The sequence below is a fragment of the Haliotis cracherodii genome, unplaced genomic scaffold (assembly GCF_022045235.1).
Source record: "Haliotis cracherodii isolate W230 unplaced genomic scaffold, xgHalCrac1.p SCAF_9, whole genome shotgun sequence".
Taxonomy (NCBI): domain Eukaryota; kingdom Metazoa; phylum Mollusca; class Gastropoda; order Lepetellida; family Haliotidae; genus Haliotis; species Haliotis cracherodii.
This window is the reverse complement of record NW_027266343.1, coordinates 13,205,679-13,232,708: the sequence shown is the minus strand read 5'-3', so window position 1 is coordinate 13,232,708 and position 27,030 is coordinate 13,205,679. Positions and strand designations below refer to the sequence as shown.

The following is a 27,030-nucleotide window of genomic DNA, read 5'->3' as shown; positions in this document are numbered from 1 at the left end:
TTCAAATGTAACAGATACCTGTTACTGTATACACCCACGTGTAAGTATGTACAGACTGCCAGATATATTTGATTGTTTGTTCCACCGTTTGTTGTTGTATAGACCTACAAGAGAACTATATCAAGATCTACTGCTACATCTACCAGTGGATGCAGTTCACACACGCAGTATAGAACCCTTTTTAAAAATCTGTACAAATATACATAATTTATCGTAAAATTCATTCTCAAAAGTTACACTCACATATAACTTAACATCAACAATATAAATGGTAAAACCAATAAAATAACTGGACAGTCTGAGAACAAATTTTTGAAAGATTTACACAGAGCACCGCGGACGTTGTAATCAGTTTTACTGTACTCTTGTCCCTTCTTTCAGGTAACCTTGTAACTGCTGTAGTGGAATCATATGTCACCCGTAATACTGGCAATCTCAAGCATCTCTTCGGTTCCAACATCCTACGTGGACATCCTGGACCCATCACCGGCAGTCTTAGCGAACATGCTAAGATGACATTAGCATTAGGTTTTCCCCGGACCCATCCACCTTATGATGCTAAAACGAGTGTTAGTAATGCCGCTATGATAGGTCAAGCTGTGTCCTTGTTATGGTGGTTGGAAGGAGGTTAAACTGGTGGTGGTGAAGGTTCCAAACACATGTCACTTCCAACATTGTCCAGAGGTAAAGATCTCACGTCCAAAGATGGATAACTCACTTTCAGATATGCAGACCTCACTTTCAAAGATAGAGATCTCACCTCAAAATATTTTCTGAAACAGCATAATAATGATGCCATCATTTGATGAACATGTGCACTTTTGGAAAATGTTCAAAATTCTTGAACAAGTTTTGAGGTAGTACCAAAAGTAGCTTCTTGTAATTTTCATTGTAATTTCTTTGCTTCTCAGCTCCCTCTGAAGAGCATGCAGATGAGAAACACACTACTTTTGAAGGCATTGTCATGTTTATAAGAAAAGTAAAAATCAATAATAATTCAAATAAGAATTGTAGATGAGATTTGATGAACAGCAGCAGAACTTATGAATAACCTCTCCACCTAAAAATATGATAACAATGCATGAAACAGATATGTGAAAATCAAATTCCATTGTTATGTCGAGATAGTAAGGAAATATTTCTGTACACCTTTAATAAAAACATTGTAAGCCACATGTGTTTGAAGTGTTCACAACTGTGACACACATATTTGATTAGATCAGATTCTATTTTCTTATGTTGAACATGTTCTTCAGATCTGTTTATTTCATTCAGTATTTAGACTGTTCTTCAAATTGCCTTCTGTCTACATCATGCACAAGTTGCATCATTCTGTACCATGTGTACTCTCTGAATGTTCTCAATCAACATCCTACAGAATGCTTTATTCACAGTTGTACAGTAAGCAACCTTCCTTTGTAGTCTAGACTGTGCAGATCAAAGGTTCATCAACCAGATAATGGTACAGTTCCCTTGGGTGATCACATGCTGGAGTACCTTCTGAATGTTTGGTCACAGTGTTAACAGTATGCAACCATCCATTGTTGTCTTGCTCCTTGTGGTATATCACCAACTTGGACTTGGTCTGGTCCCATGTAGCTTAGTTTGTGAAAACAGAACCACATTTCTTTCCACAGATTCATTTTACCCAGCCATCTCTTGCACCACAATATGGAGTCTTTGACAGTCAGAACATGCAGAACTCCTACCACACAATGGATAAAGGTTTTTGTGGGGTAAGCCAGACCGTCCTTGCAAATCAAAGTACCTCTACTACCACAGAAGGAAGCTTTGAATGGCCTTCATAACCAGAACTACTTCATACCTCATATTGAGTTCCAGGATTGTTCTTGCAAGTCAGAAATGCTTTATACGCCAAACAAGGTGAAATGAGATTGTTCTTGGTAACCAGAAATACCTCACACACACACATTGTGTTGCAGGTTTGATCAACCATGTTCAACCATGTTCAACCATGGTTGCATGAGATTGTTCTGGGTAACCACAAATACCTCATGTCACATACTCTATTCCTGGATGGTCCTTGCAAGCCAGACTTTCTTGTTATTGCAAGCCAAGCTTGTCTTGTTCGTGCAAGCCTGGTTTGACTTGTCCTTGCAAGCCAAGCTTGTCTTGATTTTGCAAGCCATGTTTGTCTTGTTATGGCAAGCCAGGTTTGTCTTGTTCTTGCAAGCCAGGTTTATCTTGATCTTGCAAGCCAGGGATACAAAACAAGTTGGTACTGGACCACACTCGTGAACAAGAAATACCACATACCTCAACAAGTTCCACGTTTGTTCTTACAAGCCAGATATGCTTTGTGTACCAGAGGTGGCATGGGGTTGCTCTTGAAAGCATGAAATACCTCTTACCACACCATCGTCATGGCTTTCATGCAAGGTAGAAACACCTCATACTAATAGTATAAATGGTATATTCTTGCAAACATCTTACCACGCCAGGGTACAGGATTTTGCTGCTTAACTAACATCTCTCACACAGTGGAAGGGGTAGAGGGTAGTTCTCAGTAACATCAATATATAACAGTTTCTAGATCCACAACATGTTCCTGGGAAATTAATATCAGGCAGGTCCTTCCTCAATATTTTGTTCACTGCACTGACACCTGAAGACATGACCTGGACGTTGTACAATCAGTCTATACAGTTGCCAAAGTAATGTTTTCCACACCACACATTTGGGGTCTGATCCCTTGAGTTTCTAGCAGGACACAGAGAGTGTTCACATATATATCCATCCCTCCCTCCCAATGTTACCGACTCAAAAAACTCTACTTCACACCAAGTTTTGAGGACATGGAGAGTTGATGGTACATGTGGACCCTTACACTCCTGGTGCCCACCATGAACCAGAGGTATCCATGTGACTCGACAAGATGGATGATCATAAAGCAGTATTTGTGCGTTTTGATGGGGGCGTCCATTTAAGACATGCTGAATCAATGGCCTTGTGGTCAGGTGGACGTTTCGCTTTCTTTTCCAAATAGTCATCAATCAGATCCTAAGAAAAGGAAACAATTTACAATTGTCAGTAACATGACATACAATGCAAGATTAGAGAGGATTGTGTCTGAGTGAGTGAGTGAGTGAGGTTTAACGCCGCTTTGAACAGTATTCCAGTGATATCACGGTGTGTCAGCTTTATGTTGGAGGAAAGCCCAAAGTGATGCAGGTCTCTGACGCCTACAACTTTGGTGAAACCCACAATCACGGGTATGGTGCTGGCAAACCTAGAAACATAATCGGGATGAACTGGGATCAAATCCACGATCATAGGTTTCTGGCTCTGCCAAGGGACTCAACTCTGCACAGCAAATTGCAGCGCCACACCTGTGTCGAATGAGTAACTCAGCATCATAACAGAAATATTAGGATGGCCTAGTATGTTTAAATGGGCCAATGGGAATCTGGTAAGAGATGGTCTATTACATGACACTGTGCTGAGGCGGACTCACCTGACGTTTGAGTACCAAGTGTTTTCCCTTCCAGTATTTAAGCATCCCCAATGCTTGTAATGTGCTGACGATGTCATTGGCATTGATTGCCGTTTCCTGACTTACATCTGTAAAAAACAAGTCCAGATATTATTATCACAGGCTTACAAAGATACATGCAACATGATGCAGCATTAGGAAATTAGGAGTATAACAATTTACTGATGTATCGATGCATCACAAACTAATACCTATCCCCTAAACAATATGCCTAACCTAACTATATATCATTTCACATTCTATATTCAGTTTCATTTTTGTTTGTTTGTTTGTTTGTTTCTTTGTTGTTTAATGCTGCACTCAGCAATACTCCAGCTATATGACGGCAATCTGTAAATAATCATGTCTGGGCCAGACATTCCAGTGATTGACATCATGAACATCAATCCACACTATTGGGACTGTGACATGCATCAACCAAGTCAGCAAGCCTGACCACCCGATCCCGTTAGTCGCCTCTTACGACAAGCATAGTCGCTTTTTACGACAAGCATGGGTTGCTGAAGACCTATTCTACCCAGTGTCATCATTGAAGGGTGTCAACCATGAACATATGCCAACAAGTGTCAATAGCTCTGAGTATGTTGACAGTGTGTTTCACAGTTGAAGGACATGTTTATGCCTACATCACACAGATTGGATGCTTTTATGAAACTGGATAAATTGAGGACGACTAAAAACAATGAAAAGTGCAAGATTGAAGGTGATGAGAAAAGCTACCCACACACCTGAACACAACCAGTGGTTTCGCCCATACACGTGCAAAACATGACAAGTAACTGTCAATGTGGGTATAAGATGGATCATTCCAGATGCAATTGAACTGCACTCATGGAAGTTGAAAATGTGATGTTTTTAATACTTTTATCTCTTATCTGTGTGACCCCTCAATAATGACACTAAGTATAATTCTGTTCTGCAATAAACTGGTCCAGAAACTATTCGGGCTAGAATTTCTCACACACAAAATTGCCGCATATAAGTATCACCATACATACGGTATCAGTGTCTGAAATATTATTTACTCCCAACAAACCAGGCGGAATGGTGACTTACAGATGTGACAAGTCTGTCTTAAAAGTTGTCAACAAACAAATGAACATTTTTCTCATCTCAACACTGCCTTAGCAACATTATGCTTTAAATACAGCGGGATTTCATCAATTGTACAACTACGATTGGTCCACTTCTTGAGAAGAACCAATCAGATGTATGCTTTAAACATTCATAAACACAGCAGCTGTTAACAGACATTCTGAACACAAATCAACAGCGAGAAGAGTGAGTGAGTATGGTTTTACGCCGCTTTTAGCAATATTCCAGCAATATCACGGCGGGGGACACCAGAAATGGGCTTCACACATTTTACCCATGTCGGGAATCAAACCCGGGTCTTCGGCGTGACGAGCGAACGCTTTAACCACGAGGCTACCCGACCGCCCCAACAGCGAGAAGTGTTACCTTTAATGCAGATCTCGCTGCCACTGTATTTGTGCAGATAGCCCAGGAGAACCTCCTTCCAGTAGCTGCGATATGTGATGAGACCCAGGTCAGACAGGGGGCGCTCCGGTGACCCGATCTTCTGCTCCACCTTGCTGAGTAGGTAGCCTGGAGTGGGGAGACAAAGAGAGCTGTGTTAAAAACTGGTACAACATTGACAAATGTGTGAGTACAGATTGTTGAAAGTTTGTTTGTTGTAGTTGGTTGGTTGGTTTGTTATCTAACACCGAACTCAACAATATTCCGGCTATATGACGGCGGTCTGTAAAAAATCGAGTCTGGACAAGACAATCCAGTGATTGACATCATGAGCATCGATCCACGCAATTGGGATCTAAGACATGCTTCAACTAAGTCAGCGAGCCTGACCACCCAATCCCGTTAGTCGCCTCTTACGACAATCATGGGGTGCTGAAGACCTGTTCTACCCCGGAATCTTCACAGGCCTTGTTTGTTGTAACTGGCAGTGGCATCCTCGAAATCTCCAAGACTCACATTTCAGTAAACCTGATGGAAAGATGCAAGTCAGGCAATTCATTGCTTATTTAGATACAGCCAGCCTAGAAACTGGTAAAATGTTGACTGCGCTTGTGACCAGATTTGTAACAGTTTTACTGCAACTGGTTGTTGTTAACAAACATGGCAAGCTTGATTGTTGAAGAAGATTTGTGAAATTTCTAATCTTCCCAAGGCGAGGGGTTAACTGACTATAAAAGTCCAGTTTCCACCCTTGCTGAACTTGGCTGGAGTTATGGAGTTATATTTGTTTTCGCTGGACTAACGAGTCTGTGCATAGTCCAACAAAAATCCCATAATGAAATCGACATTTGGTTCATAAACAATGTGGCAACAGCCATGCGGAATTTGTTCGATCGCAACATTTGCAGAGAATTTGTACCATCAACCAGGCGTCGACAGATATTTTCCCAATCTTTTCATGTTTTTTATCGAGGTGCTCACATGATTTGATGCACGTCTCAAGGTAAAACCCATTTTATTACAAATGAAGATCTTTATTATGGATAAAATGCTCTTGACTGGGTGTCGCCATTTTGTTAAAAGCAAGTGAAAGAGATATGACAGATGGAATCTGATTGGTCAGTAGGGGGGACAAAGAAGGGACATAACTCTTCAAAGGCTTAGCCACTGGTGGCACTGCAATCGAGCCAAGAAATTCAAGCCTAGTTCAGCAAGGGTGGAAACCGGACTTTTAAAGTCACTAAACTCCCTTGCCTCAGGAAGATTGAAGTTTCTAGGTTCACTGTACCTATATAACAGTGATAAGAGGGAGAAATGGGGCCTGGCTTTCATATTTTCTACTTGCCAAGCGCAGATTGATATCTGCCAGCAACAACAGACTCAAGAACAGAGACAGGTCTGTTTAAGACCTTCGACAGTGACAAACTCAGGACATTCAGGAGAACACTGAAATATATTGTAGTGCCTGTTACTTTTGCTGGATAGTGCTTTTGCTGGATATGGTGCTTACAAACCAGAATCATAATCAGGGCAAATCAAGGACTCAAACTCATGATCATCAGATTCTGGCACAACTAAGGGAGGCAACTCTGAAGTGCAAAATGAGACCCTTAGAATACAGAGCCTGCCTGTCATACACCTACACACCAATGGACAGAGATACTGATGCAAGTGATTATGTATGGTACTCACTGAAGTCTATCAACATCTTGCCGTAACCCTGTCGCATGTACTGAGGTAATGTCAAAATGCAGGACACATTGTAATTCAAGAATGAGTTCTTCTCCTGAAAACAAAACAAAGTATGATGAAAACAGATATAATCTGAAGCACATTCATCGCTGGGGACAACCTGAGTGAATGTTGTTATACAACACCCAGGCCTAATCACATGATTCAGGTGATGTGAAATTGGGTTTAGGGGTGCATCCAAGATTTTTGCACTTCTATAGCAACGTGCAGGCACGTGTGTGTGTGGCTGCTTGTACTAGTCTGGACTGATGCCAATTTATTGTGCTAGCTCACTGAGATACCATGCCGCAGTTTAACATGAATACCCCACTCAGACACAGTATACTGACTCCGAGCCAACCAGTTATTGTTTTAGCCCCTTAATGCTGAGCGCCAGACAGGGTAGCAACAAGTACCATCTTTTAACATCTTTTGGTATGACGCGGCTGGGGATCGAACCCCGGACCTTCGGCTCTCAGGGCGGATGCTCTACCACCAGCCCACAGAGGCAGTCTCACATGATTCAGCTGATAAGGGAAGCTATGGGGTTATTGTCTCAACTTGCACAAAATTAACACAGATAATAAGTAATTCCTTTTCAAAGTTGTTTCAACTGAATAAAGTAGGACATATCAGAGTGAGTGAGTGAGTGAGTTGGATTTAACGCCGCTTTTAACAATATTCCACTTATATTGCGGCGTGTCAGCTTAATGTGAAAGGAAAGCCCGAAGTGATGCAGGTCTCAGATGTTTACCACTTCGGTGAAACCCACGAGCACAGGTATGGTGCTGACAAACCTAGAAACATAATCGGGGCGAACCGGGATTCGAACCCACAATCATAGGTTTCTGGCGTGCCCAAGGGACACAACTCTGCACAGCGAATCGCTGCGCCTTAGATGACATATCAGAAGTTGATGCATGTGATGTTAACAGTTCAGGTCATTTTCCATGCGGTTGTTTCAAATGCTCAAAGTATGAGGGGAGGTGTGTAGTTCCACTGACCTTTGAGAAGTAGCCCACTATGTGACAGCCTCCCTGGTCATTTTCGGTCATCACATAGAAGAGGAAGGGCTCAACGTCAAAGTAGAGTGTCTTGTGATCTAGAAACAGCTTCGCCAGCAAACACAGATTCTGACAGTACACCTGGAAGACGCAACACAGACAGAGATGTATCTAGACCTTCTCAGAGGACAATATTCAGCTCCAAGTATGAAGCAAATGTCAGTAAAAAATTCCAAAATGGAATAAAACATTGCAGGTTATAAGGGTTATAGCTAATGTTATGGCTTTTCAGAGGCGGCGTGTCTTTTACTAACAGGAACAATACCCAGTCAGTTCTTACAAGCACAGGGTACTGGGGACCTAGTCAGCTCTTACAACAAGCATAGGGTACTGGGGACCTAGTCAGCTCTTACAACAAACATAGGGTACTGGGGACCTAGTCAGCTCTTACAACAAGCATGGGTACTGGGGATCTAGTCATCTCTTACAACAAACATGGGGTACAGGGGATCAAGTCATCTCTTACAACAAACATGGGGAACTGGGGACCTAGTCAGCTCTTACAACAAACATAGGGTACTGGGGACCTAGTCAGTTCTTACAACAAGCATGGGGTACTGGGGATCTAGTCATCTCTTACAACAAACATGGGATACTGGGGGCCCAGTCAGTTCTTACAACAAGCATGAGGTACTGGGGGCCTAGTCAGTTCTTACAACAAGCATGAGGTACTGGGGATCTAGTCAGCTCTTACAACAAGCATGGGGTACTGGGCACCTAGTCAGCTCTTACAACAAGTAAGGGGTACTGGGGACCTAGTCAACTCTTACAACAAGCCTGGGGAACTGGGGACCTAGTCAGCTCTTACAACAAGCATGAGGTACTGGGGGCATAGTCAGCTCTTACAACAAGCATGGGGTACTGGGGACCTAGTCAGTTCTTACAACAAGCATGAGGTACTGGGGGCCTAGTCAGTTCTTACAACAAGCATGGGGTACTGGGCACCTAGTCAGCTCTTACGACAAGTAAGGGGTACTGGGGACCTAGTCAACTCTTACAACAAGCATAGGGTACTGGGAACCTAGTCAGCTCTTACAACAAACATGGGGTACTGGGGGCCTAGTCAGCTCTTACCACAAGCATGGGGTACTGGGAACCTAGTCATCTCTTACAACAAGCATAGGGTACTGGGGACCTAGTCAGCTCTTACAACAAGCATAGGTACTGGGGATCTAGTCATCTCTTACAACAAGCATGGGGTACTGGGGACCTAGTCATCTCTTACAACAAGCATGCGGTACTGGGGATCTAGTCAGCTCTTACAACAAACATGGGGTACTGGGGATCTAATCACCTCTTACAACAAGCATGGGGTACTGGGGACCTAGTCATCTCTTACAACAAGCATGGGTACTGGGGACCTAGTCATCTCTTACAACAAGCACGGGGTACTGGGGATCTAGTCATCTCTTACAACAAGCATGGGGTACTGGGGACCTAGTCATCTCTTACAACAAGCATGGGTACTGGGAACCTAGTCATCTCTTACAACAAGCATGGGTACTGGGGACCTAGTCATCTCTTACAACAAGCATGGGGTACTGGGGACCTAGTCAGCTCTTACAACAAGCATGGGTACTGGGGACCTAGTCAGCTCTTACAACAAGCATGGGTACTGGGGACCTAGTCAGCTCTTACAACAAGCACGGGGTACTGGGAACCTAGTCAGCTCTTACAAAAAGCATGGGGTACTGGGGATCAAGTCATCTCTTACAACAAGCATGGGGTACTGGGGACCTAGTCAGCTCTTACAAAAAGCATGGGGTACTGGGGATCTAATCACCTCTTACAACAAGCATAGGGTACTGGGGATCTAGTCATCTCTTACAACAAACATGGGTACTGGGGACCTACTTTGACCTACAATCCCAACAGGGTGCCACGGAAAGAAATATTTGGAATCTCTAGCCAGTACAAAAGATGAAAATGTTAAGGAAGTAACGTGACGGAAAGTTATCAGATAAGATTGTTTCTCACCTTGTTCTTCTTGCCGTCTACTTCAAACACTGATATAGAACCCTTCCTGTAGATCTCATCTCCTGGCGGATGACGCCAGACACATTTGGCCTGACAAAAACATATGCATAGAAATAAATACAAGGCCACAACAAATCAATTTTCCGATTTTCGTCCATGTTCCAAAATTGTGAGGGGAGGACTATTCAATTTGATTTGATTTACCGTATATCGCTGTGTATAAGGCGACCCCACGTATAAGACGACCCCCCTGTACACGCCTTAAACATCAACCCAAAATCCTATACTCCGTGTATAAGGCGACCGGGAATGAAACACATCACAAGTCTGACTGATATAGAAGATTTAACGTGCACTTTCCGACTGTAGCGTATTTCGCACACAGACATCACAAGTTAGTTAGTTACTTTGGAGATTTAATGTACGCTTTCCAACTGATGTGTATTTCGCACACATCACAAGTGTGCACACAAACCTTATATATGCAATAAAAATATGTTTATCTTGCATTGTTTTTTTTCTACAACGATAGGTCGCGTGTGTAACTCCAGCACACGTCGCCATTTTGTGTTTACACGGTACGACACCAAATTGGTGCCCGTAAAATAAAATTCATTTATGAAGTAATAACATATAACAGACAATGGTGAGTAATTTAATCGCCAATTAACTATGTTGTAACTAACTAGGCTTATGTTTGCTTCACATTCAGAGTGTTTATTCCACAATCACTTGTACACACAGTCTCCAACACTTGTTAATACAACTGTAAAAACAGCGGGAATTGATTTCAGCTTCACCGGTTATCACATGTTAGGTCACATGTGCACTATGCAAATGCTTACCGGTACTTCCGGCTCTCTAATCACGGATGTTGATTGTTTTACCGTGTCAGGTGGTTTGACAATCTGCATCGAGGCGAGGGTCATTTCAACTTTATTTTCAGAAATTATTTAACTTTATTCAAGGAAAAGAGATACAAATCATGTTTATGTATGGAAATAGTTATTGGAACAGTTATTTAGGACGAAATGCGAAGTTTTATTGTCAAATGCTGGGCTGGCTATCGGACGCCGGTTGACATCGCCAGTGGAAAAAAATGTGAGATCTTCGAACTCCGTGTATAAGACGACCCCCCTTCTTAGCCCCCTCATTTTAGGTACGAAAAACTCGCCTTATACACAGCGATATACGATAAACAATTATTCAAGACACAGATTCACAGATTCGCTGCAGCAGGATTGTTTGGTTGGGTTGTGAATATTGAGTATTTCAACAAGTAAACATAGATGCAACACATATGGTGATGTTTCTTGCCTGTAGGTACTTGTGTAAAAAAAGTGATGTGAGGTGGGGTGGGGTGTTTCGTAGTGAGGTGGGAGAGACGAAAAACCAAACCTTAACTTCAATGATGATTGAATGACTTCTGTTTCCAAAGAAAGAATCAATAATGAAATATGTGATCAATTACTTTCAAAATAATATGTTCATTTTAACATGTTTAATGAATTTGTTTAGCATAACAAAATTAACAAAATAATAATGCATAAGTTTGAAAACATTTCAAAACCGGTCACAAGTCCACAAAAGGGATCTGCTAAAAATTGACATCCAAATATGGTAATCTGAAAGAAATTTTACTCGTCTCAGACTAGGTGACTTATGTTAATATCAAACTCTGATGTTGCCATTACAATGTTAGTTAATTGTACTTGTGTTTTAGGGAATAGAAAAATATTTAGTTTGGTTTTGCAATCAATGTGATTTTCACAAAGAATAACGAGAAAGAATGCACTTTAATGTATGGTGTTTCTATTCTTATTCGTGATCAATCATCTATTCTAAGTCATGATCAATCATTAACATGGGTGGACTGACAACTCAAACCAATTATCACTTTACCTACATTTCTATAGAACCAGACAGCATAGTTTGTTTGTTACACCGCACTCAGCAATATTCCAGCTATATGATGGCGCTCTGTAAATAATTAAGTCTGGACCAGACAATCCAGTGATTGACACTGAGTATCGATCTATGCAGTTGGGATACAATGGTATGCATCAACCAAGTCAGCAAGCCTCAATAACCAAATCCACTGGTTGCCTCTTACAACAAGCATAGCTGCCTCTTTAAGACAAGAAAGGGTTTCTGAAGATAAATTCTAACCCGGACAGACAGCACGGGGAACATTACAGTACCTCATTGATACTGAACAATTAAGACAACATGAAAAATATCCTACCAGATGCCTTCGTAGAATGGTGGCTGTTCTCATATATTTCAGACAGAATTCACACAGGTAGATTTTGGGTAGGCGGGCATATTCATCTGGATACGGTGACGAATACCACGTGGTCAGTTCCCACCTTCCAATCTCTAACTTTTTTATTCTGTATTCTTGCTGTTCACTCCTCTGATAGTGCTGCGTTAATTCATGCTCCTAGTAGAAAGCACAACTGGACTTAGGCACATGAGATACAGACTATATCTATTTGTTTGTTAATGACACAATCAACAATATTTAAGATATATAACGATGGCCTGTAAATAATACAGTCTTGGACAGGTGAGTGATTGAGTCGGGTTTAACGCCGCTTTTAACAGTATTCCAGTTAGTTGCAGCGTGTCAGCTTAATGTGGGAGGAAAGCCCAAGTGATGCAGGTCTCAGACCATTACCACTTCGGTGAAACCCACGAGCACGGGTATGGTGCTGACAAACCTAGAAACATAATCGGGGCGAACCGAACCCACAATCATAGGTTTCTGGCGTGCCCAAGCAAATCGCAGCGCCATAGACGACTGGGCCACCCGTGCCCCCCTTGGCCAGATGAATCAGTGGTTGCTATTATGAGCAACCTCCAACACCATCAAGGTACAATGGAGGCAGGGGAGGCAAATTAAATAATAACATACCATTATAATATAAGTTGTAGCAGGATCACGAGGGGCACATAGGGTTTTATGCATTCCGCGCTAGGTTTCAAACCACGAGCTGGGACGAGTGGTATAAAACCTAACGAGGGACGCATAAAACCCCATGTACCCCTCTTGATCCTGCTACAATGAATTTATCCTACGACATGTTATAATATGACATTGTAAAAGAATTCAAACAAATTCAAAATTGATAGAAAACAGCTGTTCGATTTAGCTGATGTTAACTTGTGCTATTTCACATTTCCATTGAATCGGAAAAAGCTTGCAGCTTTCTGCTTTGAAGCGGGGTATACCGGATTTATTCTGCATCTCAGAAATCCACGTTGAGTCTGACTTGCTCGTGGCGGGGTTTAAGAGATTTATTCTCCTCCAAGGTGGGATACACAGTATTTCATCAAGATCATGTGGACCAATCAGATTTTATACTTCTGACATTGAGGTATGATAGCATTATAAATAAGCATGTGTATGGTGCGGACAAACCATGAATGATAATCAGGCGGATAATGAACACAAATCACGATCATCAGATTCTGATATGACTAAGGGATCCAAATCGCAGCAAGTTGTGCAACACCCAGCCCCCAAACTCAAAGAAGCAATCTAAGAGTCCAATTACAACGTCTCGGAATGCTCATGGTGCTACGTTATTACTACCCTGGTCACTGGATCACATGTGTGCTATATAAGGTTTTATTGCGGATAGAGCCTGAGAACAATAACTATTATTCTTTTTAGCCTCAGAATATCTAACATCTTACACGGCACCTTGACTTGACTATACTAGAAATGGGCAACAGACTGTGGGGGTAGTATCTCATTTATCTGACACTCTCACCATGACTACTCACCATTTTTTCGCAGGCTTTAGCTTGTGCCTCTTTGAATAACTTAAGATCATACTCTGACGCCAGCCCGTTGAGGAGAGGTTGCCGGGTTGTGTTGTACTTCTCTCGATGCTTCCGATGTTTGTCTTTCTCCTCATCAGACAAATCTGCATGCTTCTTTCTTAAACTTCGTATTCGATCACTCTTGGCCTTTTGTTCATCTGTTTGTACCTAAATTTCAAAATATGGATACAGACACAGACACTAGCTGAGGGATGGAAACTGGCACACGTCTATTGAACCATCAGAGCTCCAGATAAGATTTTGGTGTTGTGGGTATTTTACCCATGCATCTTAAAATCATTGGGTATCAGTAATTCTATCTGGGTATTCAAATTTCTGTTACCCACTAGTTTGTACACGTCGGTATTTAAGTTAAATATTTAAAAACACTATTCATCTAGTCCCTGCAAACTGGTGTCGTGTGGGTTCGAGAGCTTTATAGGACTCAAAAATACCACGATACTTCCACAAGAAAGTGTGATGGCAAATGATCATGATGTAACTGTCATCGTGGAGTTTGGCAAGGTTGTTGACGGAATGCCTGTTAATAATTTCAAAATGAGTTGCTGATTCGCTAATCGAATACGCAGGGTTACTTCACAATACGTACGTTTTATTTTTGTAGCGTATCTGTAATGTTCGTTGCGTATTTGATACGCTTGGATTTGATTTTACTGTGTATTTCTGCATTTCTGATGCATATTTTACGCAGATACGTAGCTTATCTGGAATTCTGACCATCCTTCATTATCAAATATATCTCCATTCTGCCAATGCTCTGTGTCAAAAGTGACATAACCATCTCGCTTATTACTAACTAAGAACCAGTAAAGACCCATAATAACTTCTTGCCAGAGGAAGACTTACATGTACTAAGATTTTTATGTTTAAGATGGACCATGAGAAGGCAGTCACCTCTAAACATTTAATGGATCAACCCAGCTTATATTTAGCATTCAGTTGATTCATTGCAGGTCTACTTTTACCTATACACATTGAGAATAATTAAGGTTATTAATGATACCTGTCTTCTCAAGTCTCGTCTGTCATTCAACACAGCAACTATTTTCTTCCTTTCTTCAGAACTCTTTTGTCGGTCATCATATCGTCGCTGGTGAAGAGAACACATATGGTCTTGTAAGGTTACAAAATTCAAAGGAAACTTAAGATGAGAACTGAAAATAGACACCCCCTCGCAATCCTGACAGTTGAGGACATTTCCATGACAAGCAAAGAGTGGGAATGACTAGGGTGTGTGCCAGTCCTGTCTATATCTCAGTCATGAACTTAGTTTCAGGGTGGGATGAAGGCCAAGAGCACAGTGTGATGGCACACCAAAGATGAAGATGGGGATGAATGTGAGATTTGGACCTGTGGATCCTGGCAGACTCTCCACTGTGAGCTTCAGTGTCGTAAGCCACTTAACATTAATAATTGCTTGTAGTGAGAGAGTTAAAATTTATTCATATGGGCAATATTTCCAATGACCATCACTTTTAGTCGACTGTCCTTATTAATAACATATTGCAAAACCCTTAAAAATGGCAAATTCTACTAGTCCTTATCATACCTAAATTATTGGGTAGCTTGGCAAGGACTATACACCTGATGCCGATTTCTATCGCTGATTTCAGCCATATTGCGTACAATTGGTTGTAAGATAAAGCTAGCAAATATGCAAACTGCATGCATCACCATGGTCAGCCTGTCTGTCTGGCAACATCAACAGAATATAACAATCATTTATCAAAGGAGAGCAAGAGCTTCATCATGTTCATGATAACTCTGAATATGTGAGTCAGAGAGGTTATGTTAGTCACAGAGAGTATGTGAGTCAGAGAGGTTATGTTAGTCACAGAGAGTATGTGAGTCAGAGAGGTTATGTTAGTCACAGAGAGTATGTGAGTCAGAGAGGTTATGTTAGTCACAGAGAGTATGTGAGTCAGAGAGGTTATGCTAGTCACAGAGAGTATGTGAGTCAGAGAGGTTATGTTAGTCACAGAGAGTATGTGAGTCAGAGGTTATGTTAGTCACAGAGAGTATGTGAGTCAGAGAGGTTATGTTAGTCACAGAGAGTATGTGAGTCAGAGAGGTTATGTTAGTCACAGAGAGTATGTGAGTCAGAGAGGTTATGTTAGTCACAGAGAGTATGTGAGTCAGAGAGGTTATGTTAGTCACAGAGAGTATGTGAGTCAGAGAGGCTATGTTAGTCACAGAGAGTATGTGAGTCAGAGAGGCTATGTTAGTCACAGAGAGTATGTGAGTCAGAGAGGTTATGTTAGTCACAGAGAGTATGTGAGTCAGAGAGGTTATGTTAGTCACAGAGAGTATGTGAGTCAGAGAGGTTATGTTAGTCACAGAGAGTATGTGAGTCAGAGAGGTTATGTTAGTCACAGAGAGTATGTGAGTCAGAGGGGTTATGTTAGTCACAGAGAGTATGTGAGTCAGAGGGGTTATGTTAGTCACAGAGAGTATGTGAGTCAGAGAGGTTATGTTAGTCACAGAGAGTATGTGAGTCAGAGAGGTTATGTTAGTCACAGAGAGTATGTGAGTCAGAGAGGTTATGTTAGTCACAGAGAGTATGTGAGTCAGAGAGGTTATGTTAGTCACAGAGAGTATGTGAGTCAGAGAGGTTATGTTAGTCACAGAGAGTATGTGAGTCAGAGGGGTTATGTTAGTCACAGAGAGTATGTGAGTCAGAGGGACATTTGAGTCAGAGTGGTGTGTAAGTAAGAAGGGCATGTGGGTGGGTATGTGGGTCAGAGTGGGTATGTGGGTGGATGTGTGCATCAGAGTGGGTACCGGTATGTGAGTGGGTATGTGGGTGGATGTGAGTCAGAGGGGGTATATGAGTGGGAATGTGGGTGGATGTGTGAGTCAGAGTGGGTATGTGAGTGGATGTGAGTCAGAGTGGGCATGTGGGTGGATGTGACTCAGAGTGGGTATGTGAGTGGATGTGAGTCAGAGTGGGCATGTGGGTGGATGTGTGAGTCAGAGTTGGTATGTGGGTGGATGTGAGTCAGAGTGGGAATGTGGGTGGATGTGAGTCAGAGTGGGAATGTGGGTGGATGTGTGAGTCAGAAAGGGTTATGTGAGTGCATGTGAGTCAGAGTGGGTGATGATTATATGAGTGGGTATGTGGATCAGAGTGGGTATGTGAGTTAGAATGGTTATTTGAGTGGGTATGTGGGTGAGTATGTCAGTCAGAGTGGTTATCTGACTGGGTATCAGGGTGGGTATGTCAGTGGGGGTGTGAGTGGATATGTCAGTGGGGGTGTGAGTGGATATGTCAGTGGGTATGTTGATCAGAGTGGGTTTGTGGATCAGTGAGTATGTGGGTGGGTATGTGAGTGGGTATGTGAGTCAGAGCGGGTATGTGGGTGAGTACATGGGTGAGTATATCAGTCAGAGTGGTTATCTGACTGGTTATGTGGGTGGGTATGTGAGTGGGTATGTCAGTGGGGGTGTGAGTGGATATGTGAGTGGGTGAGTATGTGGGAGGGTATGTGAGTAGGTATGTGGATCAGAGTGGGTATGTGGGAGGGTATGTGAGTCAGAGTGAGTATGTGGGAGGGTATGTGAGTAGGTAAATGGATCAGAGTGAATATGTGGATAAGAGTGGGTATGTGGGGGGTTATGTGAGTGGGTATGTGAGTCAGAGTGGGTATGTGAGCGGGTATGTGGGTGGTTATGTGAGTGGGTATGTGAGTCAGAGTGGGTATGTGAGCGGGTATGTGGGTGGTTATGTGAGTGGGTATGTGAGTGGGTGGGTACGTGAGTGAGTGGGTACGTGAGCAGGTATGTGAGCAGGTATGTGGGTGGTTATGTGAGTGGGTATGTGTGTGGGTGGGTATGTGAGCAGGTATGTCAGCAGGTATGTGTTTATGTAGTCAGTGGCCATACCTTGCATTCCTCGGCTGTAGTGTTGTGATACAAGGGGCAGGCGGTCAGCGTCCGATGGGTTGCATTACGTCCACTCAGATGACCTGAAAAATAAACACACGTCATGGCATCTAATTCCTTCCTCACACAAAGCAGTCATCAGACCTTTCTGTCACCCAAACAACAGATTCTTGCATCCAGACAAAACATATATATATATACATACTGTATATCGCGATATACCATACACATTCATATTGTGAGAGTGGGCACATCTATCTACTCAATTAATGTCTTTAGCCAGTTTTGTTTAAAGAACCATTCATATCAATGCATAAACTTTGATATCATGTAACAATAGTCTTATTAAACACATAATTTCTTTATTGTTAGCTATGTAGTGTTTTCCACACAAAAACAACTGTCTCATTAGGGAATGGAGATAAGAAATAAACAATAACACAGTACATGTTAATAAAGTCGGTGACAAATAGTACCATTTCATAAATATATTTCATATATCTGTATATCTACTTATTATTTATCACAAATGTTAAAATTATTAATCAATATCTTGAAACATTGAAAATGAACAGTTCATACACCATTGAAACAAAATATATTGGATTTTAACTACTGCATTCTTTGGTCATAATATTCGACAAAGTAACTTCTTGCCCTTTATCGCGAAACTGATCTATAAATACCATATTCGACATAATAGGTGTCCAGGGCGCTCTCAAAGTTAGAAATAGGGGTCTCTTATTATATTATTTTGGTGAAAAGATCGTATTATTTTGGTTGAAAGATCGTAAATTTCGTGGTTTATGCTGACAGCCTGAAATGTTTATATACGACAGATATATTTTTTTCCAGAATTTAATTTCCCATAATTAAGAATGCATATAACATACGTATTATACACAAATAAGTCCTGTGTACATTGATCAATCAGAAGGGGTGCTAATTGAGATTGTTCACTAACCAAAATATTAGCAAATATTGCCGTGGGCGCTTATTAGAGTGGGGCGCTTATTACGTCGACTACGGTAATAACTTCATTGTTGTCTTGTGTCTGAGTCAGCAATATTCCAGCCATATAATAGCAGCCTGTATATTATCCAACTTGTGTCAGGCAAACCAAGTATTAAGCAATGTCAGATACCATCGAGATACGATGACACACAATCAACCCATACTGACTATCTGATTCAGTATCATCACTGCTTACAAGTGAGTGGAGTGAGTGAGTGAGGTGGGTTTAACGCCGCTTTTAACAGTATTGCAGTTATATCGCGGTGTGTCAGCTTAATGTGGGAGGAAAGTCCGAAGTGATGCAGGTCTCAGGCCTTTACCACTTCTGTGAAACCCACGAGCAGGGGTATAGTGCTGAAAGACCTAGAAACATAATCGGGGCGAACCAGGATTCGAACCCACAATCATAGGTTTCTGGCGTGCCCAAGGAACGCAACCCTGCACAGCGAATTGCAGCGCCTTAGACGACTGGGCCACCCGTGCCCCCACTGCTTACAACAAGCAATAGAGTACAGGGACCTATTCCAAACCCATCCCACATGGACATATCATATCATAAACACCTTTTGAATCACAGCCAGGCAGGGGACACCGGGACGACGTCTCATCATAGTTTGTTTGAGGTGTTGCTCGTTTCTCGGTCACTGCCCACAGAGGGAAGTCGGATGGTATATCGCAGTCTTTCTTGTTGTTTGTGTGACTGTGGTCTGTGAGAACTCGGGGATGCTTTCCTCGACTCCTCTTCTCTGGGGGGCCTTTGCCGGACTGGTCTGGTTCGGACTCAGATCCTGACACCCGCGGCTCTCGTTTCCTCTTGAAGGCCGGCCGCTGGACAACTGCAACACCAGGCTCTACTTACAGAAATAGTGGACGTTAAAATACTATCTGGAACAACAGAAAGCTACAACCCTTCATATATTATGTAGTCACAAGTACATATAGCAGTGTCCAAAATTAGTAGGGTCCTAGGGTCCATTTCTGTTATCGTAGTGAATCTATGGACCATGTAAATCATTAACTGTTTTGGTGAAATGACAAGAACTCCTTTATCCATGTTTAATATCGAACACTGTCACTGATAAGGATACAGGATACAAATTCAGTTATTTAGTTCCTTGGTGACATTAGACTAAGGAAGAATTGTGAAATCACATTACTTTTCAGACTGTGAAATCATGTTACTTTTCAATTTTATAAAAATCACATTAGAGTTCAATCTACGAAGTCATGTAGTAGCCAGATTAGATTCCTAATCGATCTCAAAATACAAAGTATTGCAACAAGATTTCCCAAATACTTGGGATTTGAGCATATAACGGAACCTACCGGTAGATCGCCGCGTGACTCGTACTGGCATCAGGTCATCGTCGCTGTCGTCCTGAGTCCCTGCTGACACATCACTCTCCTCCGACACCGACTCAACGTGTGACCGCTGAAACACGATAACAAATCAATGAGTGGGTGAATGTTGATTAAAGCCATAGTGAATAAGATTTTATGCCACTTTTAGCACTATAGCACGTGTATGGTACTGACAAACCTTGAAACAATCTGGGCGAACCAGAATTCGAACCCACAATCATAGGTTTCTGGCGTGCCCAAGGGATTCAACTCTGCACAGCGAATCACGGTGCCTTAGACGATTGGGCCACTCGTGCCCCGTAGCAGAACAAGGCCATTGAACAATTAGATAACAATCACAGGAAAACAATACATTTTGCAGTCATAGTCCCATCATTACACTCCAGCCTAAAACACAGGCATATCTATATTAGATTACTCTCTCTAATACATTAATTCACACCAATGTGTCAACTCATGATCTTGTTCAATCAAGCAACAACACACATCGACCGAAATCTGCATGACTGTATACAAACCCAATTTTGATTTCGTTGTGCGATTTTGATTGGGCTATGCATAGACTCGTTAGTCCAGCCAAAATGTAACTCCATAATACCAGCCTAGTTCAGCAAGGGTGGAAACTGGACTTTTCTAGTCAGTTAACACCCTTGCTTCAAGAAGATGGGTTTAATGCAATTTTGAGCAGTATTTCAGTTATAAGACAGTGTGTCAATGTGTGCGAGGAAAGCCTGAAGTGATGCAGGTCTTGGATGCTTAACACTCTTGATGAATTCAAGAGCATGGTACTGACGTACCAGTGATCACAACCAAGCAGAACTACGGATTCAAAACCACAATCATAAGATTCTTGCAAACCGTGGAGATCCGACTCTGCCAAGGTACTCACTGTGCCTTAGATTGGGCCACATCAGTGCCCTCCCCTTTACAGATTGCTCAATGTCAAGACAAATCACTAATTATTGACAGTTCACGGAGCTTTAGCTAGACCTGCTCGGTGGCCCCAAGTCATATTTTGTAGAGTGTACATGGATTTCAAACATAACAGAACCAACAAAAAGAAGAGCCCCTATGCTTATATTTCTTTATTGCACTGAATGCAGTGTTATAAACAAAGTTAAAAAACCGCCGAAATTTAAAAAAATATTTTACAAAACAACAATTATTTATCAATTTAGCCTCACAAGGGATCCTAGACAAACCTATGGTTCAACTTCAAATAGATGAGTCTGACAACCGGATCCATTTGGTTGCCCGTTTCAGACATACAAGCATGGTTGGAAAGTTCTGAGTCTTAACTATGATGAACTACATTAATGGAGTTGGTTATTATTATGCAACACAATCCCTTCCGAGGACCACACTTCTGCCAACAATGCTGGAGTTCCTGGATCCCACTTCTGTAGAAGGCTTCCTCCTGGTGGTGTAAAAGGTCTTCTACAGCAGAAACGACGTCATCATTTGCATAATGCTTGCCAGACCGTTCTTCCTCATGTTTGGAAAGAGGTGACGAGGTATGAAATATGGTGAATGCAGAGGACAAAGCCAGTCATGCACTGCAGCCATGGCGACAAAAAGACGTGTAATGCATTGTCCTGGTGGAACAACACACCTTTTAGTGACAATACTTAGCCTTGATATCCTCACAGTTCGTGAAGCAGATTAGCATTTATTAATGGTGTGACTTTTCGGGAGGTAGTCCGTCAGTGAATCCAAGAAAAATGAAGCCAACAACTTGCCACCTGATGGAACAGACTTCGCCTTTGGAGGAGACCCTCGATGTTTCCACTACTTTCACCGACAGCTATCCCTGGCTGATAGTGGTGAACGGAGAACCCTTTCATGGTTACAAAATCTGATGAGTCTGCTTCATAATGATGTAAATTCTCACGAGAGGTGATGAACCTGGAGCGTTTCTGATCTTGAGTCAGAAGCCTAGGAACCAAGCATGTCACCTTTGTCATGCCAAATTTTTCCTCAGAATATACTATCGTGGGTTAGCAGGGATTTCTCAGGATTCTAAACTAAGTGCCCTTGACAGGTAGTTTGGGGAAAATCTATATTTTGATTCAACTCTACAAGGTTTGGGGAAAATCTTTATTTTGATTCAACTCTACTAGGTTTGGGGAAAATCTTTATTTTGATTCAACTCTACTAGGTTTGGGGAAAATCTTTATTTTGATTCAACTCTACAAGGTTTGGGGAAAATCTTTATTTTGATTCAACTGTACACGGTCATAACAATAGTTAATGCTCTATTACATGAATTTGGAAATTTGGGAATGTACTGACATTTGCTGGAGAACTGGGGCTGAATATCGACCCCTGCGCAGGTCTAGATAAATCCCTGGAGATGCCTACTGTATTAGCTATATAACATGTTATGAGCTGCCGATCATCCAATTACATCATTTTTATTAACATTTTCTTCAGTGCTGGCAGTTGACAGTCTTCCTGGTCCTTGACCATCTTCAAGGCTCTTTCTTAGACTCTTCAACTCTGTTGCCCTCCTCTTAACAGTGACAAAGGAAGGAGCCTCATCCCCTAATTGTCCGCATGGATGACTGTTTGTGTTCGCCCTTCAGTTGGAGTTACTTGATGACAGAAGTAGAAATTTGTATCCATTATCATCAACAGGGAATACCTAGTCACTTTGATGCCTGCAGAAATATGCTGGCTTGTTGTGTATTTGGTTCAAATGCAGCCTGTAACCATGGAAAGTAAAATACTGTAAATTGTTATGGGTGTACTATACATCCTTCGTAGTTAGGCTCAGATATTTCAGCCACCCCTGTAGGTTGCTGCGGACCTATTCTACCTTGAATGTCCAAGGGGAGGAATTCTTTTGAATTATTTCATGCCAACTTAACGAAGACCTGTTGAATGATCGTGATGTACTTCTCATGACATGCTGGACATCAACAGGTCCCGGGGTATTCTAATCTATGGAAGGTCGAATAGCATTTAACGTTGTTTGCAAGATTATTGCACTTATTCTGCAACATGCATGCACATGAATGTGGCTGCTTGTACTAGTCTGGACTTAAGCCAGTTTTAGAGTGTCAGCCCACTGGGATACCATGCTGCAGTTTAACAGATATCCTACTCAGGCACAATCTACTGACTCTGAGCTGATCAATCCTTGATTGAACTCCTTAATGCTGAGCCAAAATGTTTTAGCGTATCTTGGTATGTCACAGCATGGGGATCAAAACACGAACTGTCCACTCTCCATCTGACACTATATCCACTAGATCACGGAGGTGGTTATTTTAATCTAGGGACTCCATAAATCTTAACTTTTAACCTTAATGCAATGACACGGACCCTTTGACTTTCATGCTCAATTTCGAAAACTGCTCAGCATTGGTTTCAGACAACACAGACCACTTATTTCATGATAACTGTTCCTGAAAGATTACCACATGTTACCACCATGTTCACAAGAAGTTTACATTTAAACTTATGCACAATGAAAATAACATAAATACATATTAAGTGCATAACGTAAGTTATTACAGGTTTTAGTACATGCATATGAAAAGGTATGCATGGAATGCTGGATTCAATTACTTATACGAACAAGCAGAAGTGTTTCAATTACTTGTTGTCGATTATGATCACTTGATGTATCATTAATATTTTTATTACTTGCCCGTGAAGAGATCGCCCGTTTAATAAACATACAGCTTTATTACACATTGTGTAATACCAAAACGCGTGCTTATGTACTCTCGGAACACGTTTCACGAACAAATATTGAAAGCTCTCAACATCCCTTGGCTTATTCAACGACATTGCGTGTGGAGTTGATAGATCACTGAGAGGAGCTTATGCACACTCGATGACCCCAGCAACCTTGTTGCTAGGCTGACGTCACATGGCATTGTTTCGCCGATGGATCTTGCATCAAAATTCCACAAATTACGTCATCGGGTATTGTGACGTTATTGAAAACTTTGAAGGTGCAAGGCCCGTTTCACAAGGCGATCGTATTGTAGCGCAACGACAGTCGTTGGTCTAAAGTAAAGTATATGAGTTGCGATAACCTTAACGCTACGATAATTTTGTGGAACGGGCGCCTGAATTCTAAAGGTGGACCGTTGGATGGTATTAAATTCATACGTTTCAACTTTTGACGTATTTGAAGTGATTACTGTGTTAACTCAGTTGGATTATGCCGTGGATCGTGTAGGTGTCAGCCTATTCATACTCCACAGTATAATTCAAAAAACGTTATAAATTGCAAGTAATAAATAAAATACTAAACTCGCTCCCGTGTAAAACCAATTTTATGAAACTCGTGAACAGTTGTGGTATCTAACTCGCTTTCGCTCGTCAGATACCACAACTATTCACTCATTTCATAAAATTGGTATTACACGGGAGCTCGTTTAGTATTCTATATATATATACTACTTACACCAAATATTGTTACCATGGTAACAATACAGGTATATGCACCCAAATTGCACGTAAACAATTTTATGCTTTGACTATTGAAACAAACCAGTGAAATACAGATTAAACGTCTACATAGACAATCCTCTACCACTCAATATACTGATCTTTCACATGAGTCGACCATTTCCCTCTCCAATGTGGCTGCCCATGTAGGATTTGTATTCAACATAGAAGAACTAATCACACATGATATCTCAGCCATCACAGCCCATATCTAAATATGGAACACGTCAACTGACAGAACAGACTGGTCAACAGAGGTTAAAACAATACTAATCATGACCCCAAATCGTTGTTTACAATTGTTTGTTGTTATTTGAAATGGATCCTGATTACTCATAGTTAGTCTCTGTTTCTGGGTCACAATAAGCTTTTGACATTAGATCTACTGATTCCTAAGCATGCAACATCTTGCACGATCCCTTAGAATTTCACAAATTGCTTTACAGGTTTTCGCCACCAAGCGGGAACTAGTTCCTGCGATTTTCTTCGCCGTTTAAAATCCCTAGTCGCCATTTCATTGATCAGAAATATTTGCTGATGGCGCGTTAATGGCGATCTGTCGGGTTTCATGGCAATCTGACAGATTATGTATGAGATAAAGATAGGGATGTGGGTGTTTACCGTTCGACGAGGCATTTTCCTCTGAAATTATGAAGTTTTTAAACACTTGTGGCAGGTTTCCAAGAAAATTTCGTAGGCATTAGCCGCCGGTCGCGGTAAAATTTGAACTTCCGGTTGCATTTAATCTGTACTTCCGCTTTTTACGCGCTCCTAGTGGAGACTATGTGAAACTGGAGTTATGTCCCTTTAGCCGGAGGCTTCATTTTTGGAATGTCATAAAACCAGCGTGGTTTCAATTACATAGCCATGTTGTCATCAATATTAAAACATATTCATCGACGTTATGATTTTATTCATATAGGATTAAGTCTGTACAGTAATATTTAGACGAACACTGACTTACAATATAAGTCAGCGTATTAGTCACTGGGTTACATAGTATATATGATAATTGGATTTCATCCTCAATGAAATTCGAAAACGAAGCGCGTTTACTAGCCAGTAATAAACGGTCGTATATTGATTTAGCATCCGAAAGATTTAATCAGTTGTTTAAACTTAATGATGTCATTTGGTTTATTAAATGCTACATTCGATATATTTCTTTGCAAGGCATTCTCACAAACAAATTAGGGGCACGGGTGGCCCAGTCGTCTAAGGCGCCGCGATTCGCTGTGCAGAGTTGCGTCCCTTGGGTACGCCAGAAACCTATGATTGTGGGTTCGAATCCCAGTTCACCCCGATTATGTTTCTAGGTTTGTCAGCACCATACCCGTGCTCGTGGATTTCACCGAAGTGGTAAACGTCTGAGACCTGCATCACTTTGGGCTTGCCTCCCACATTAAGCTGACACGCCGCGATGTAACTGGAATACTGTTAAAAGCGGCGTTAAACCCAACTCACTCACTCACAGACAAATTATAGGTAAGGTGAAGGCCACATGGTGGTAGAACCTTTGTTAAAAACTAAGGGCCCGTGGCAAATCTTGTCCAAAAAGATTTCTCTGCCCAGGCTATATATGTAAATAAACATCTAGTGTTTGTATTCAATCTTACTGTGACGACAACGCTGTGCTTACAATCCGAGACCTGTGAAGGTCCGGATAAGAACTGGCCTTCCGCAACATATGCCTGTCGTAAGAGGCAACTAACGGGATCAGGCGCGCTTTCGTTAATTTAACACATTTTATCACAAAAAAACGCATGTTCCTAGAAATGCTTTTGTCGTCAACTAATTAATTCAATTTCTTCACATGTTGATGTTCTTTTCTACTGTTTCATTTTTTAAAGAGTATGGATCGTTTATCTTCCGCATTAGGGATAGCTGCTTAGGAAATTATAGCCTGTCTTACAGACCCTGATACAAATATCTATCAAATACAGTCCATGCAAGTCTATAATGTTTGGCAAGTCTAGATCACAGCATATTTTTATCAAGATAACTGAACAACTGTTTTTTTCTGTACGATATGTTCATTTCAGAGACTAGATGTTAGTCTAAGGAAATTACTGCAAACATAATCAGCTTTTGCACATCTTGACCGAGAAGAGTATATTTTACGGCGCTTCTTTGTAATCGTTATTTTCACGTTATATAACAAGCATGATAGATGTTGTTCGGCGCGTGTTTAGGCTATGTATTTTAATTGTATTTAATTACGTTTTGCTGGTATGTTTGAGTGCATGAACCAATTTCATACATTAGAATAACGTGCGTCATCACAATGAGTCATGATTCGGAAAATGAAATCGATACCTGCAAGAGTTATGCCCCTTAGACCATGATTTTATATCTTTCCTAGCTTTGTCGACGAACATTGCGTCGTGCATGTGTGCATGTGTGCGGTGAGATTGAATTCACGCAATTTCACGTTGCACAGACGAGCGCATATTTATTGTAGATTATAACGTGTTTAAAGATACGGACAACTGCGAAAGTTTTATTTTCAAGTTTATTGAAAAGTAAATCACGTGGTATAGTTCTAATAGTGTTACGATATTGATAATATTTTTGTCGTCCTTACGGAGATGGAACGTGGTTCGTTTTAACAATATTCCGGTTGTAATGATAATATTTTGTTACTAGCCTTTGCATCGTATTTTACACAATTAAATCAGTATTCTGTTT

General features: G+C 41.4%; 1 protein-coding gene across 3 annotated transcripts; it reads right to left on the bottom strand.

Annotated features, from left to right (window-relative positions):
* On the bottom strand, positions 1-25,082 carry LOC139452601 (histone acetyltransferase KAT7-like). Of its 3 annotated transcripts, none has more exons than XM_071234128.1 (13): positions 24,964-25,082; positions 19,840-19,945; positions 19,077-19,364; positions 17,500-17,582; positions 14,621-14,707; positions 13,558-13,764; positions 12,011-12,208; positions 9,766-9,855; positions 7,729-7,869; positions 6,686-6,779; positions 4,976-5,122; positions 3,476-3,582; positions 1-3,021 (listed from the first exon to the last, which is right to left on the bottom strand). In XM_071234128.1, exons 1-13 carry the CDS (start codon positions 24,976-24,978, stop codon positions 2,905-2,907), a joined length of 1,680 nt encoding a protein of 559 aa, XP_071090229.1. In that variant the 5' UTR covers positions 24,979-25,082; the 3' UTR covers positions 1-2,904. The 3 variants fall into 3 exon arrangements, with proteins under 3 accessions (XP_071090229.1, XP_071090230.1, XP_071090231.1); XM_071234129.1 differs by having other exon boundaries at positions 12,011-12,205; XM_071234130.1 differs by having other exon boundaries at positions 19,077-19,349.
* Positions 25,083-27,030: the final 1,948 nt, after the last annotated feature.

Excerpts from the sequence above, each read along its gene's own strand:
- LOC139452601 (XM_071234128.1), bottom strand. Across the intron at positions 9,856-12,010 it reads CCATTCTACGAAGGCATCTG|GCCAAATGTGTCTGGCGTCA; the intron begins GTAGGATATTTT and ends TGTTTTTGTCAG. Across the intron at positions 5,123-6,685 it reads CAAGATGTTGATAGACTTCA|GCTACCTACTCAGCAAGGTG; the intron begins GTGAGTACCATA and ends TCCCCACTCCAG.